At 44.0% G+C, this 15,248-nt stretch overlaps 2 protein-coding genes across 3 annotated transcripts; one reads left to right on the top strand and one right to left on the bottom strand.

The window, feature by feature from the left end:
- Positions 1–610: 610 nt before the first annotated feature.
- On the bottom strand, positions 611–2,288 carry Spcs1 (signal peptidase complex subunit 1). The gene is made up of 4 exons (XM_028891281.2): positions 1,900–2,288; positions 1,497–1,556; positions 1,329–1,415; positions 611–879 (listed from the first exon to the last, which is right to left on the bottom strand). The coding sequence occupies exons 1-4, from the start codon at positions 2,113–2,115 to the stop codon at positions 751–753; spliced, it is 492 nt and encodes a 163-aa protein (XP_028747114.1). The 5' UTR covers positions 2,116–2,288; the 3' UTR covers positions 611–750.
- Glt8d1 (glycosyltransferase 8 domain containing 1) lies at positions 2,131–15,171 on the top strand. Of its 2 annotated transcripts, none has more exons than XM_028891279.2 (10): positions 2,131–2,207; positions 7,676–7,729; positions 7,826–7,924; positions 11,167–11,380; positions 12,820–12,937; positions 13,149–13,233; positions 13,549–13,661; positions 13,955–14,121; positions 14,213–14,325; positions 14,616–15,171. In XM_028891279.2, exons 2-10 carry the CDS (start codon positions 7,714–7,716, stop codon positions 14,804–14,806), a joined length of 1,116 nt encoding a protein of 371 aa, XP_028747112.1. In that variant the 5' UTR covers positions 2,131–2,207; positions 7,676–7,713; the 3' UTR covers positions 14,807–15,171. The 2 variants fall into 2 exon arrangements, with proteins under 2 accessions (XP_028747112.1, XP_028747113.1); XM_028891280.2 differs by lacking the exon at positions 2,131–2,207 and adding an exon at positions 2,544–2,695.
- The last annotated feature ends 77 nt before the right edge of the window (positions 15,172–15,248 follow it).

The following is a 15,248-nucleotide window of genomic DNA, read 5'->3' as shown; positions in this document are numbered from 1 at the left end:
GCATGGTGCAGCACCCCTTTAATTCCAGTACTTGGGAGGTGAAGGCAGGTGGAACTCTGTGAGTTCAAGGCCAGCCTAGTCTACATAAAGAGTTCCAGGACATCCAGGGTCAGGCAGAAAGACCTTATCTCAAAAAAAACAAAAAAAAAAACAAAAAAAAACAAAAAAACCACCAAATAAATGCACAAACAAAAAAAACTACCATACCACCAGCAAAACCCACCATTAAAACAGTTCAATGACTCATAATGAATTGTGAAACTTTGATAGTTACAAATTGGACTATCAGCTCAGCAGTGATGGCACACACCTTTAATCCCAACACTCGGGAGGCAGAGCCAGGAGGATCTCTGTGAGTTCGATGCCAGCCTGGTCTACAAAGCAAGTTTCAGGAAAGGCGCAAAGCTACACAGAGAAACCCTGTCTCGAAAAAAAAAACCAAAACCAAAACCAAAACCAAAAAAACCAAATTGGACTATCAAGCCAGGTGTGGTAGCATATGCCTGTAATCCTAGCAGTTTGGTAAGCTGAAGCAGGGGTTTTGAGCTTGGAGACAGCCTGGTCTACATAGTGATAACCTATTGCAAAACTCTATTAGAAAAAAAAGTGCTAGCAGTTATGAGGTGTTTATTCATGTACACCTGAAAGAAGCATTGCATACTTATATTCCTGTTCTCCATAACAAGATTATGAAGAGATGGTATAAAACAGTTATAAGTTAAAATATGACTTGAATTGTGAAAGCGCCAATCAATTATTTTTGGCATGTCTCTTCATTTTTCTGTCCCCCGATGATTTCTTGTCTTCTGGCCCTGAGTCTTGAACAGGTAACCACTTCAGGGGATGTCGGCGATAGATAGGCCATGGAGGAAGTGTCAGCTAGATCAGAAAGGAGAAAAGGCAGCATGTATTTCCACGCAAAGTTTCAAAGATCATTATGTATAATGTCTGGTCCCCAAATAACCACCATGCTAAAGGAGAACAAACTGACCAGACAAGATCCGGCAGGTGGTGAGAACAAGCCTTAAGTGTTCACAGTTTTAAGAACGAAAAGAAAGACGGAAGCAGTGAGCAGAGCAGGAAACCCCTGCCATATTTTACCTTACTGCCTGCAGTAAGCTGCAAGAGGAAATTAGAAACTCTGCTCTTCTGTGCAGCTCAAACCAGCTGACATTATTTAACATTCTACTTTTCCAGTAACAGAAAGCAGAAACATTAATGGGAAAGATGAAGAAAAAGCTGATTCTGGTTCTCACTACTAGGTCCAACCAAGTTTCCCAACTCAGAAAATTTATGTTGCTGCTAATAAACACCCACAAATTTCTTACCAAACACGAGAAAGCAAATCCGGCCATAACTATGTAGACAGTCCACCCAAACTGTTCAGCCACGTACCCGTAGATAAACCCAACTACCTGAAAAGAAACCACGTATATTAAATACAGTCAAACCAAGGGAGACGGGATTACAAGATTAAAAGTAAAAGCAATACTTACTGCAGAAGAAAGAATAATTCCCTGAAACATCTGTTCAGCTAGCTTCTGGCCCTTGTAATCCTAGGGACGAAAGAGAAGGGACAGAGTTGGTCCCACTACCAAAAGACTGCAGTTCTTGTGGGGAACTCAGTGTTGGCACAGGGCAGCATTCAACACCAGGAGTTTCCCAGAAGGGCCCGAGTAAGGAAGCAAAATTTTGATTTTCGGGGAAACTTTAGGCATCTTAACGGAGCCTGGGTAAGGGAATCCTTTCTGGGGAAGAGAAGAGGTCCTAGTAGGGGGAAGTTACGGCAATCTTTGGGGATGCGAACCACGCAGCACCGGTCGGTATGTATGCCAGCGGGGTTTTGGAAGCAGCTAGGCTCCTAAGTGGCGTGCGGGGACCTAGGACGCGCGTCCTCACCATCTGGGTGGGCAGCGAACTCAGATGTTCCAGCATGATTGGCGGAGAAGATCGACAAGGAAGCAAGGGTAGCTGATTCTTAAGGAGTGTAGCTTGCGGGTTGAGAAACCGAACGCAGCCTGGCCGACCTGCCGAGCCCCTCAGTCCGACGGCCGTGGCCCCGGAAGCGGATGTCTCTGACGGGCACGGACAACCTCTGGCCCCGCCCCGCGCCATCACCAAAGGAGGTACGTCTCTTAAGGTTCCTCGAACCCGGCGCACTGCTCACGAGGGCTGGGGCTGCGATCCGGCCGGAGCATCGTACGCCGGTCAGTGCCACCGGCTGCCGGGAGCCGCGATTGCGGCGGAAACCACTTGCGGGCTGCGCCTCCCCCTCTTAACGGCCGCCGGCACGCGCCGCGTCTCCATAGCGACGGCCTTTTTCCAGGGAGGACCCGGGCAACCGGGCTGCCCCGTGGCGCCTGCTGCGCGTGGCTCTCTGGAAGCGGGAGCCGCGGCCAGACTAGGGTTTGTGGCACAACGTGGCTGCTGCGGAGCTCGCGGGCCGGTGGGCCACGGCCGGAGCGCGGCGGACGCGGGCGGCTCGACGGCGGGCCTGGGGCTGGGGCCTGCGGGGCGAGCGCTGAGCTGGCGGGGCGGGCCGCGGCGCGGGCGGCGGCCCCTCCTCCCGGTGCAGGTAAAGCTGGCTACGCTGCGCCGCCGAGGCCCGCGATTCGTCGGTCGCGGCTCTAACCTGGCGTGTCAGTGCGTGGCGGGATCCCTGGAGTGCCACACCACCTCCCCGTCACTCCTAAGCGTAAGGAGGCCATGAATGACCCCTGGAGTTAGGGAAGATAACCGAGCCACATCCCCCAGGGAAAGGAGATTGCCTCGGAGAAGAGACGCGAGGCCCTGGCGGCCCCACGCCTTCTGGAAGGAGCCACCTTACTCCCACCCAGGGGGTCCCAAATTCAGCCCAAATACTTGGTTGCGGGTTCCCATGGCTCTCACACTCCCAGACCAGGTCCTCCTGGTAAAGACCAGCTAAGTTTCCCTTAGCCCCCCTTTTCCAGGGTGGTGTGTATTTCAAAAGCGCGAGCTTTCCCTCATTAGTGAGCTAGATGGGGTCCCCGTTCTGGGGATCTGGCCCTGTGGGGCCATCAGCCTCTCTGGACACTCCGCTGTGCATGCAGTCAGTGAGATGCTAGGCACTCTAGGCCGGGAGGTTGCTGCTGCCGCATCTACGCATCCACGGAGCCACCAGTTTTTCAGTCTTTTTTTTTTTTTTAACCAGTGGACCCGGGCACAGCTATGACTTAGAACTTGAATGTGTCAAGGGAGATGATGGCCACCTCCCTCCAGAAATATATGACTATTGAATTAGCTGTGAGGGAGAGGCATCTAGGAGATGGAGCCCAGGGATGTGCTACGTGGGGTTTGGGGAAATTTCCTGACCATGACAGTCAAGTAGGACCTAGCCAGCAAAGGGGTGAAGAGAATGCCCGGGTCTCCTTGCACTTTCCCACCCTATACAAAAATACGGACTCCTTTGGCACTTCTGACCTCAGAGCCGGGACATCGTAGGGCAACAACAAGTTTCATGCGTCTTTCTCCCTTTCTCCTTCCCTATGTTCTTCTTAGTAAGTATGAGGAGACTCACTGTTACAAGTATAGCCAGCCATTCATCCCTCGGGGTTGTATCTCTACCAGTGCATTCCTTGCGGTAGAGACCATAATGTGTTTGAACCATAAAACGATAGAAAACCGAAATGGTGTTTTGCCAGGTCCCCTTTGAGCTCGTGCTCAGCTGGAATCCCATTTCCTTATGCTGGAATTGAGTGTCCATTATTATTAAGATTACATTCTCTTCTTGAATGGAGAACCGGGTGCTCCTGGATTAGCAAGAACGGCCAACAAATGCCACATGCCTGTTTCTTTGGTGGGTTGGTCTTAGGTGACAGGGATACAACAGTAGAGTTACATTGTCATTTAGTCCGCTCTTTCCATAGAACTTACATTCATAGGATACAAATGCATACATGTGATGATTTCATAACTGAGAGGGAAGAGTGAGACTGTTGAACAGAGAAGCAGAGGCAGGGAGAAGAGTGTTTCAGATCTTTCAGTCCTTCAGTGTGAAGGAGGCAGAGTGCTGTTCTGTCTGTCCTCCCCTCCCTCCTCCTCCCCCCTTTAACTAAGGGAAAGACCCCAGAACATGCTAGCATGCTGCTGGATGTGCTGCACCAGGAATGGAAAGTAGTTTATGATGCTGCGTAAAAACAGTTGTAGGACAGGGCACAGGGCACCCCGTGGGGTGGCTTCTTGTGAATATGTGAGGTCCACAATAATAGGAGGGGAAATTAAAAAATAGTTGTTGGGACTATGAATATAAAGATAGGTAGCTAGTATATTTATTTGTTTGTTTTAGAGATGGAGGTTGGCTAGAGAGATGGGTAATGTGCTTACCACACAGGTGAGAGGACCAGAGTTCAAGTCCCCAGTATCTATGTAAATGCAGGGTGGGTGTGGCAACCCACCTGTGATCCCAGCACGCAGGAAGTGGAGATGAGATCCTGTGTACAAGCTGACTAAATAGACTGGCAAGTTGGGGTTCAATTGAGAGACTTTGTAAGGTGGAGTGTGATCTCCTGATGTCAATCTCTGACTCCCCCCCCCACACACACTGCACTCATACATGCATTCACACATGCCATATACATACACAAGCAAAAAAAAAAAAGAAAGAAGAGTCTGACACATGGTGCAGCCTTGTAATCTCAGCACTGGGCATCAGGATTGAAAGTTCAGGTTCAACCTGGGCTGTAGAGTTGAGATCCTGTCTCAAAAACATCAATAAATAGAAAAATGTTTTTCCTTAAGATTTATTTCATATTAATGGGTAGTGTCTGTCCTGGGCGCTCTCTCTCTCTCTCTCTCTCTCTCTCTCTCTCTCTCTCTCTCTCTCTGTGTGTGTGTGTGTGTGTGTGTTTATGAGGAGGTTTTTTTTTGTATACAAGTGGTTTGGGAACGTAAAAATTTTATATTTCTGAGCAAATCACCATGAATTTTCATAGTGAAGAGAATTGTATACACAACTGTGCTCTGACAAAAATGTTGCTACTATTATATACCTACAGTGTGTGTGGGATTTTGAGAGCTCCTTCTGAACAGATCAAGGAACTCTCATTACCAGGAAACAACGTTGGTCAGATTTACTGATAGCTGGTATTGTTCATGTAGGTAACTGGAAGACTTATCATCAGTTGCATTCTGTCATGTGTATCTACTTAAGTACATTTAGTACTTGCTAGAAGTGTCTGTCTTTCTTCCGTTCTGCTAACTGGAGTAGCTCAGATACATGTGACTTCCAGTCCATATGCAGTGCTACCTATAACTAACATAATGGAAGTTGATGAGATAAAACATTACCTTTTGTACCAGCAACTAGCTGGAGTTTGTTGGAATGAGATTGTTTTATCCAGTCATGGTGGAATTTAACACAAAGCAGGCAGATGTTAAGGCTTTATTGAGTAGCTCCCAATCTGCCAGCTTCTGTATGTAAGACTCAGCCTATGATGTGATAAAGACAAATAACAGGGTATATAATGTGTATTCTTTTATTTTGTGTGTGTGCAGTCCTGTGTGTGTATAAGAACAAAAATGTGGAGGCCAAAGGTCAGCCTCAGGTGGTGTTCCTCAAGATGGCTACCCACCAGGGATGCTCCTGTCGTCATCTCAGTGATGGGATATGAGTCTGATACCACACCCTTGTTTTTCTGTAGGTTCTGGGCATCTAACATGGGTCCTGACTCGCCCAGCAAGCACTTAATGGACTGGGCTCTCTTCCCAGCTTACAATGTGTGCTCTGCATCTTTTAAGGTTTTGTGTGTGTGTGTGTGTGTGTGTGTGTGTGTGTGTGTGTGTGTGTGACAGAGACAGAGAGCCAGAGAGCAAGTGCACCATGGTGTGCATGTGGAAGGAGGACAATTTTCGGGAGTCGTTTTTTCCCCTGGTTTCTGTGGATCGAACTGTGGTCATCAGACTTGTCCTGCAAACACACACTATTCACTGAGCCACCATGGCAGTCTATAATGTGTTTTGTTTTGTTTTTTTTAATATAGAGGAAGTTCATTGGTGGAATGTGTTTTGTGTATACTGTTCTAAAAAGAAGTGTGTTCGCGTGTTTTAGATTGTTCTTTATAAGTCTGAGTTACATTGCCTCAGATTTGTAATATGACCCGTGATCCGATTTAAAATAGATACCCCTGCTTTTATAAAGACCTTGGGAAATTAAATGCCCAATGTACACACGGTTTAGATTAACTTTCTTTCTTTTTTAAACATTTATTTATTTATTATGTATACAGAAGAGGGCACCAGATCTCATTACAGATGGTTGTGAGCCATCATGTGGTTGCTGGGAATTGAACTCAGAACCTCTGGAAGAGCAGTCGGTGCTCTTAACCTCTGAGCCATCTCTCCAGCCGTAGATTAACTTTCTTAGCAGTTTGGTGTGGCTGAAAGTGCTTTGTAAATTAATTATCCCTATCTACATGTTTAGAGACTACTATAGGGGAAGTTTACAAAAGGGTTAAAGGTCTTAAACCTAGAGTCCCAGTTTCTGGTTTATAAAACCTTTCTTTGAGGAAATATTTCTAAGAGATTGTTGTAGAAATGTGTTTAATTGATAATTCCATAAATACATATCCACAGTCTTATTTCCATTGGATTATTTTGAAAAGGGAAAGGTGTCGAATGGGCAGAGGGGCCCAGGGAGTGCCAGCATTGGACCCACTTTCTCACTACTGGGTCATTTCCCCAGCAGAGATGCATCTGGGGACACTCTGTCTGGGTGTGTTGTACGTGCAGGTGTGCAGAGTCCAGAGGCGGACCTCCAGTGTACTGCTGCATCACTCTACTTACTGAATCTGGAGCTAGGCTGTGGTCAGCAAGCCTCGGGGAGCCTCCTTTCTGTGCCTCCCTCGCACAGTACTGAGGTCACAGTGCGCGTGTGACCATACCCAGCTTTTGATGAGGGAGCTGCAGACACACGTGCAGCTCCTCGTACTTACCCAGCCAGCACTCTTACCCACTCAGCCGTGTCCTCAGCCTGGCCTATTTTCCCTAAAAGCAGGTTTTTATGTGTATACGAACATTCCTGCTTCTCTGTGTGTGTACCATGTGCATGCAGTACCTGCAGAGGCCAGAAGAAAGTGTTGAATCTCGTGGAACTGGCTAAAGCTATGTGTTCTCAAATATCATATGAAAATACTGTATTATGATCATCATAAAATTTTCAGGCTCTAGGCTGGAGTGATGGCTCAGAGATTAAAAGCACTGGCTGCTTTTCCAGAGGTCTTGAGTTCAATTCCCAGCACCTACATTGTGGCTCACAACCATCTGTAGGTGGATCTGATGCCCTCTTCTGGCATAAAGGTGCACATACAGAAAGCGTACTCTTACATACATTAAATAAATACATAAATAAATCTTTTTTTGTTTTTCAAGTCAGGATTTCTCTGTGTAGCTTTGCGCCTTTCCTGGATCTCACTCTGTAGCCCAGGCTGGCCTTGAACTCACAGAGATCTGCCTGCCTCTGCCTCCCAAGTGCTGAGATTAAAGGCGTGTGCCGCCGCCGCTGCCGCCGCCGCCGCCTGGCCATAAAAATCTTTTTTCAGGCTCCAGATTGGGTGCTTGGAAGTTATTAATTTAAAAATAAGTGTCTGAATAAGAGTGTTTAAGTATTTTGATGACCATTCTCATGTACTCACTGACTTCGGGGACTTTTATTTTACAGGATTAGTATCTAATGTTTGTGTAAGACAGAAGAAAAGGATGTCATTCCGTAAAGGTATGTTCTCTCTCTCTCTCTCTCCAAATTCCATTGTTTTTATACCTAAACCAAAGCCTAGGTATAAAGATGTAACGCAGGTTTCCTCTGTTTCAGTAAACATCATCATCTGGGTCCTGGCTGTTGTTCTCTTCTTACTGGTTTTGCACCATAACTTCCTCAGCTTGAGTAGTCTGCTAAGGAATGAAGTTTCAGGTATGGGAACCTTTACTAACTCAGTACCACTGGGGGTCCTCATGTCCCACATTCTAACCTATAGCAGCACTATGTTAAAGAAAACTTGCCTCTTGGACTTACAAAGACTCCGAGACAGTGTAGAGGGGCAGAAGGCCAACAGAGACCAGTGACTTTGGCAGATAGGACTGTCCATTTCAAACAGAGAGGACAGCCACAGTGGGGAGCGGGGTCTGGGAAAAGAAGGAGGGAGTACTTGGAGTTTACAGCAGTGGGAAGTTAAATGCAGATTCAGGACTATGTGCAAGTTCGACTTCCCGGAGTAGTTTGTCCAGACAAGGCTGTGCTAGCTTTAGAGGTTGCCTTGCTCAGGCTGTCTGGATAAGGTGGATAGCAGTTAGCAAAGGGGGAGGGGCCGGAGTTCAACAGAGGGGCAAGTCCAAGTTTACTCCAACAGAAGGAAGGCACAGTGGGTACTCATCAGTTTCAGACGGTGCCTCCGCTCGCTCTTCTCTCTGTAGTGAAGTCTTCAGCTAAGGACTTAATCTGAGAGAATACTCGTTCTGTCAAAGGCGTGTCTGTGGGCTGCCACCCGCTCGCCTTCCAGCAGGTTAGAGCTTTAGAAGATGAGCACAGGCAGTGGCCTGGTGTTCGCTTGACGCTTGCTGTTGTCACTACAGTACCAACGTGGCGACGTTCTTTTAACTTAGCAATTACGGCAGTGGGACTTTTGTAGTAAAACCAATCAAAGTCTGTCAGCTGATTAAAAATCATCTTATTGTATAATTCCATTGCAACTATCCAGTTGTCCATAGGATTCTTCCCTGGTAATGAGGGATACCTGAGGCTTCAGGGTGTTTGCAGATATCTCTTTGTTGTTTTGAGACTGGATCTATGGCTTAGACTGGCTTCAAACTCACCATGTAGTTTAGGCTGTTCTTGAATTCCTGATCCTCCTGCCTCAGCTTCTGTAGTGATGGGATTACAGGTGTGAACCATAATGTCCTTGTTTTCAAAAATCATTTTTGAGGCTAGATGTGATGACACCCCCCCAAAATCCTAGTAATTGGGAAGTGAGGCAAGGCAAGAGAATCATGAATTTGAGGCCAGTGTAGGTAATAGCAAGACTTTATTTAAAAAAAATATATACACACACACACTCTAGAGGGTAGCAATCCAGCAGTGTGCACCATGGTATACCACACATCACACACACACACACACACACACACACACACACACACACACACACATAGAGTAATAAGTGACACTGGTGGGGGTATTGAGGGGGGTTCAAGCTGTCTTTGGTTGTGTACCAAGTTGAGGTCAACCTGAGCTACATGAGACTCTTTCTCAAAAAGGAAATAAAGCCAGAGTTAGCGTATATCTATAAGCCCAGCACTTGGAGACAGAAATGGAATTATTTAGTCAGAACTAGTTGAATAAGTTATTTCATTGATCCAAGAACCTACTACAAAAATTTTGACCTGGTATTTTTTCTATATATTTGAGATTATATTAAACTACATGATAAAAATAAACTTTTCCATGTGATTTTTATCATAAGCATAATGTAAACGTCATATATGTAATTAAGATTTTTTTTACTTTACATGTGCATGTAATTTTAATGCTGTTAAATTTATTTGTATCCATAAGAAGATACATTTTCTTTTCTTTCTTTCTTTTTTTTTTTAAACTTTCAGATTTTGACAGCAATCCCACAGTAAGAACTGCATTACATGCAGCACATACATAGACATAGATATCTGTCTGGTTAAAATTCATATGCTTCATTCATGATTGTAACTCCAGGGCTAGACATTATCTAGCATTAATAAGACTCAGTGTTCATTGATGGCAGAGTGAATATATAGCTGTCCTTCTATATTCATAGGACTGGCTGTAGTACCCAAATTTTCAGATACTTGTACCTTTTGCATAAAATTACAAAAAACTTGCATATAACTTGTGTACATCTTACTATGTACTATAAAGTATCTCTAGATTACATATATCTTGTATAGTATAAATCCATGTTATATTGTACTATTTAGGTACTAATGTTAAAAATCAAAGTTCTACATATTTAGCACAGTAATTGCTTTCTGATGTTTTCCACCTGTGGTTGATTAAATCAGCAGATGTGGAAATCATAAATATGGAGGTTCCACTGTATCATAAAAGGCAAGGGCGGTTTACAGAGTAATACTGCAGTTATTTTGTATTGAACTCTCATTTTAAATTTATTTTTCTATTCCAATCCAAAGTTTTTCCTGTTTAAACTCAAATCATAGGCCTAGGGATTTAGCTTAGCAGTAGAGAGCTTGCTTAACATATGCTAGAGCCGAGGTTTATCCCCAGCTCAGGAGAGTAAATTCTGATCATGATCCGTTACATTGATTTTTATGCCTTCATACAATTTGTGGTTTGAAAAACTGTTTCTAGGTTTTTATAAGTATAATTAAAAGGGTGGCTTGTTTTGGTGTGCTTGCGTTGAACCCGGGGCCTTATATATGCGGAATGTATACCCTTACTGCTGAGCTAAATCCTCAGCCTAAAAATTTGACTCTTCTCTATTTTAGATATTGTCCTCAAGAAAGAATGATTAAGACAAAGGTCATATACCCCTTTAAGGTTGCTTATAAACTGCCAGAATACATTTTAGAAAGGTTCTGTAACTTCTCTCCTAATGGTGTACCAAGAGTGTTGTTGCCAAATTATTTTTTAAAATTCTCCCACTTCTTTCCAAGTGGTTACATATATGAAAACACAATATTCTTTGTATGCTCAAAGTTAATGGGCAAGAATAAGTAAGTTGCTACTGTAATACTCATGTTATCTCCTTCCATGTCTCGGACTCTGTAACTTGCTGGGCAGCGGGGTGGTAGCGGGGCGCACGCCTTTAATCCCAGTACTCAGGAGGCAAAGGCATCACAGTGGATCTCTGTGAGTTCAAGGCCAGCCTCTCTACAGAGTGAGTTCCAGGACAGCTAGGGCTACATGGAGAAAACCAAAACATAAAAAAATAAAAAACTTGCTGGGCGTGTTTACATTTTTTTATGTAAATACTTTTACTTTCAGCACAGGGAGATCTCTGAGTTTGAGGTCAGCCTGGTCTACATAGCGTGTTCCAGGCCAGCCAGGACTACATAGTGAAACTCTGTTTCAAAGAACAAAAGAAACAAAATCCAAACCAAACCAGAACAAAAAATCATGAGGTTGTTTGTGTCTGGTGCTTTCTTTGTGTGTGATCTTTTCAGATTCGGGGATTTTGGGGCTTCAGCCGGTAGACCTGGTCGCGGATGTTCGTCAACATCCAGTACATGGGAGACAAGAGGAGATTCCTGTGGTCATTGCTGCCTCTGAAGACAGGCTGGGTGGGACCATTGCAGCCATAAATAGCATTCATCATAACACTCGCTCCAATGTGATTTTTTATATTGTTACACTCAACAGTACAGCAGACCATCTCCGGTGAGCACTGCTTTCCTAATGATTCTGCCTCTACCTGATGCTCTTCACCGGCCCACTGCTGAGCCAGGACTATTTTACAGCATATTATGATATCGTCCTGTTTTACCACCACCCCCCCACACACACACACAGTACAGATAGCTTTTTCAAGTAATTGTGTCATGTCTCTGTGGCAAGAGAAATTATAATTTATGTCAGGAACTAAACTAGATGTCATAGTCACACTGTTAATTCCATAGTTCTTTTAGTAATAGGTCTAATGTTTGGCAACCTGACTTTCTATTCCATAAGGGAAGTAATATATTTAATTATGAGTCATAGCTTCTTACAGATATGCATGCACAAAGCACTGGGTTCAATTCCCAACACCACAGAAACTGAGCATGGTGGCTCATGCCTGTCATCCCAGCAGCACTCAGGAGGTAAAAGCAGGAGAATCAGAAGTTCTGAGGGCATCCTTGACTACAAAGTGAGTTTAAGGACAGGCTGGGGTGTATGAGTCTGCCTTAAAAAAATTAAAAACTGACGGGCGGTGGTGGCACACGCCTTTAATCCCAGCACTAGGAAGGTAGAGCCAGGTGGATCTCTGTGAGTTTGAGGCCAGCCTGGTCTACAGAGTGAGATCTAGGACAGGCACCAAAACTACACAGAGAAACCCTGTCTTGAAAAACAACAAAAAAATTAAAAACAGAAATCTATAAAACTTACTCTAAAAAGCAGTTTTTCAGAGTGTCAGAGTTCTGAGTATTTCTGTCCTTACGGCTTTCTCCATGATTCACATTCATGAAAATTATGTTTTCATTCTTGAAAAACTCAGAACCCCTCTGGGATATAGAAACACACTGCAGGTTTAGAATGAACTAGAAAAGAGGTACAGTGCTTCTGCGAGTAACATGGGCTGTTCTTACAGTCAGGTGGTTTTCTTAGGTTCATCACAGTAAGTAATCATTCTGTAGCTGACATTGGGAACTAGTTTATTGATAACTAGCTTTTACTGCCATTATGATTGGACTCAGCTTTTAGAAGGCTAAACATTCCATGGCCCAGCTGGGCGTGGTGGTGCACCCTTGTAATCTCAGCGTGTGGGTGGCTGAGGGAGAATGGTGAATTCAAGGTCACCCTGGGCAATGTAATAAGATAGTACCTCAAGAAAAGAAATCAAGTTCATGTTTTGGTGGGGTATTCTAAAGTCTAGAGTTTGTACAGTAAAGCTTTGGGAGAAGAGATTCTTGGTTGAGAAGGAACTTTGGTGGGAATGCCTTCCTTCATCTCGGGTGAGGAACCACTAGTATTAGAGAGATAAAGAACTTGAAACATCTATTTTGTGCCTTGGGTTTCTCTTACATTGCATTATGCCACTGTTAGAAAAGCATACAGAGGTAAGGCTCTACTTTAGAAACATAACTGTTTAAGACTGAAATGTGTTTTTTCTTTGTCAGGTCCTGGCTTAACAGTGTTTCCCTGAAAAGCATCAGGTACAAAATTGTAAATTTTGACACTAAACTTTTGGAAGGGAAAGTAAAGGAGGATCCTGACCAGGGGGAGTCCATGAAACCAGTGAGTTCCATGTGTCTTTGTTTCTACTGGGGAGTATTTGGTTAGAATACTTGGATAACTGAGTACAGTGCAAGTAGTTCCCTAGAGACCAAACCTGGGCAGCCCCGAGAGTCCATTGACTGTCTTTACAAGGGTTCTGAGAACATTCTAATAGCATCTACAAATAAGAGCCCAGCTCCTATCTCCTGGCTGATGCTTCTTTCCTTTTCAGTTAACTTTCGCAAGGTTCTACTTGCCAGTTCTGGTTCCCAGTGCAAAGAAGGCCATATACATGGATGATGATGTAATTGTACAAGGTACCAAAGAATGAGTTCTTTTTCCATCTGGATTCTGGGCTGTGAGGGTTGTCCTTTGATAATCTACCACAAAAGGCCACCAGAAGAAGTGGAAAGAACAGATTGCAGGCCTGTGGTGGCGCACGCACGCCTTTAATCCCAGCACTCAGAAAGCAGAGGCAGGTGGATCTCTGTGAGTTCATGGCCAGCCTGGGCTACAGAATAAGTTCCAGGCCAGCCAGAACTACACAGAGAAACCCTGTCGTGAAAATATGGGGAAAAAGTGGAAGGAACAAGATCTCAACACAATTGCTCATGTCCCTTCATCTATTTCAGGTGATATTCTTGCCTTGTACAATACACCACTGAAGCCAGGACATGCCGCTGCATTTTCAGAAGATTGTGATTCAACCTCTACGAAAGTGATTATTCGGGGGGCAGGGAACCAGGTAAATTACTTCCTGCAAACCTTGAAGTGGTAAAGTCAGGGCCCAATCTTACATTAAGCAGTTACTTCACTCCAAATTGCATGCCTACTTTTCTGTGGATTCATTTATGGACTTTACAACCAAATTCTCCTCAGATATTCTACTTACTAAGACAAAATTTAGATCCCAACTGTATTTCTGTCAGACCTATGTCACTTTTGCTAATAACTTGAGAAGTCTCCTTTGTCCGACTACTGACTTCTTTGCTATAAAAAAATTGTTTGAAGCAGCAAATATCTCATTTGTGTTTTTAGTACAATTATATTGGCTATCTTGACTATAAAAAGGAAAGAATTCGCAAGCTTTCCATGAAAGCCAGCACCTGCTCCTTCAATCCTGGAGTTTTTGTTGCAAACTTGACTGAATGGAAGAGACAGAATGTAACTAACCAGCTAGAGAAATGGATGAAACTTAATGTAGAGTAAGTATGTAACTCATTCAGCTATTTAAACAAAGTTTTTACTAATACAAGTTGGTCAGTACTGTTCACTAACATTCTTTGTTTTACCAAGAGAGGGACTGTACAGTAGAACACTGGCCGGCAGCATCACCACACCGCCTCTGCTTATCGTATTTTATCAACAGCATTCCACCATCGACCCCATGTGGAATGTCCGCCACCTTGGTAAGTCTAGAGTTCGCCAGGCTGGGTATGGTGGTTCATGCTGGTCATCTAGCACTTGGGAATGCTAAGGCAGCAGTACTATCTTGAGTTTGAGGTCAGCCAGAGCCACATAGCTGACTCTACATCAACACAAAGAAAAAACAGCGGCGGATTTAAGCTAATTAGAAATTGGTATCTAAGAACTCCTCTTTAGGGATGAGCTGTACCCAGTGTTTCTCTTAAGGTTTCTGCAGCTTAGCACAGCATTGCTGTCTTACTAGTACAATCACTTGGCACTTTTTCTCTTTAAGGTTCCAGTGCTGGAAAACGGTATTCACCCCAGTTTGTAAAGGCCGCCAAGTTACTTCACTGGAATGGTCACTTCAAGCCTTGGGGAAGAGCTGCTTCATATGCTGATGTTTGGGAAAAATGGTATATTCCAGACCCAACAGGCAAATTCAGTTTAATCCGAAGACATATGGATACCTCAAACATAAAGTGAACTACAATTTAAGCTAAATGCATCACTCAGGAGATCCTGGAAGACATAACACGTGGGAAGTTAACAGTGTTAGGCTTGAGTCCCTCTGTAGCAACTCACAGAAAAGGAGATGTTTCAGCTGGTGGAGATCACAAATTGCTTCTGTGGCAGTCAGCTTCCCAGATGACTACAAATATCCCCATCTGCCTTACCAAGTGTTTGCTTACTCTATTGCTGACTGACCTGAAGGACAGACTGATAAAACCAGCACTTGCCTATCTAGCTGCTGCAGTTAGGAACTGCAGCTTGCTTTTAATTTTGTAACCTGTGGTCCAGTTTGTAAATAAAATCTACATTTTCCAATAAATCTCTTTGCTTCCAGAGAACTAATTTTCTCCCCCATATTTTTTTTCACATTTTCATTTTTTAAAATTTTTAAAGTTACTAATATAGCCTCATAATT

The sequence above is a fragment of the Peromyscus leucopus genome, chromosome 9 (assembly GCF_004664715.2).
Source record: "Peromyscus leucopus breed LL Stock chromosome 9, UCI_PerLeu_2.1, whole genome shotgun sequence".
NCBI lineage: Eukaryota > Metazoa > Chordata > Mammalia > Rodentia > Cricetidae > Peromyscus > Peromyscus leucopus.
The sequence above is the reverse complement of the archived record's forward strand: the minus strand, read 5'-3'. Positions and strand labels throughout refer to the sequence as shown.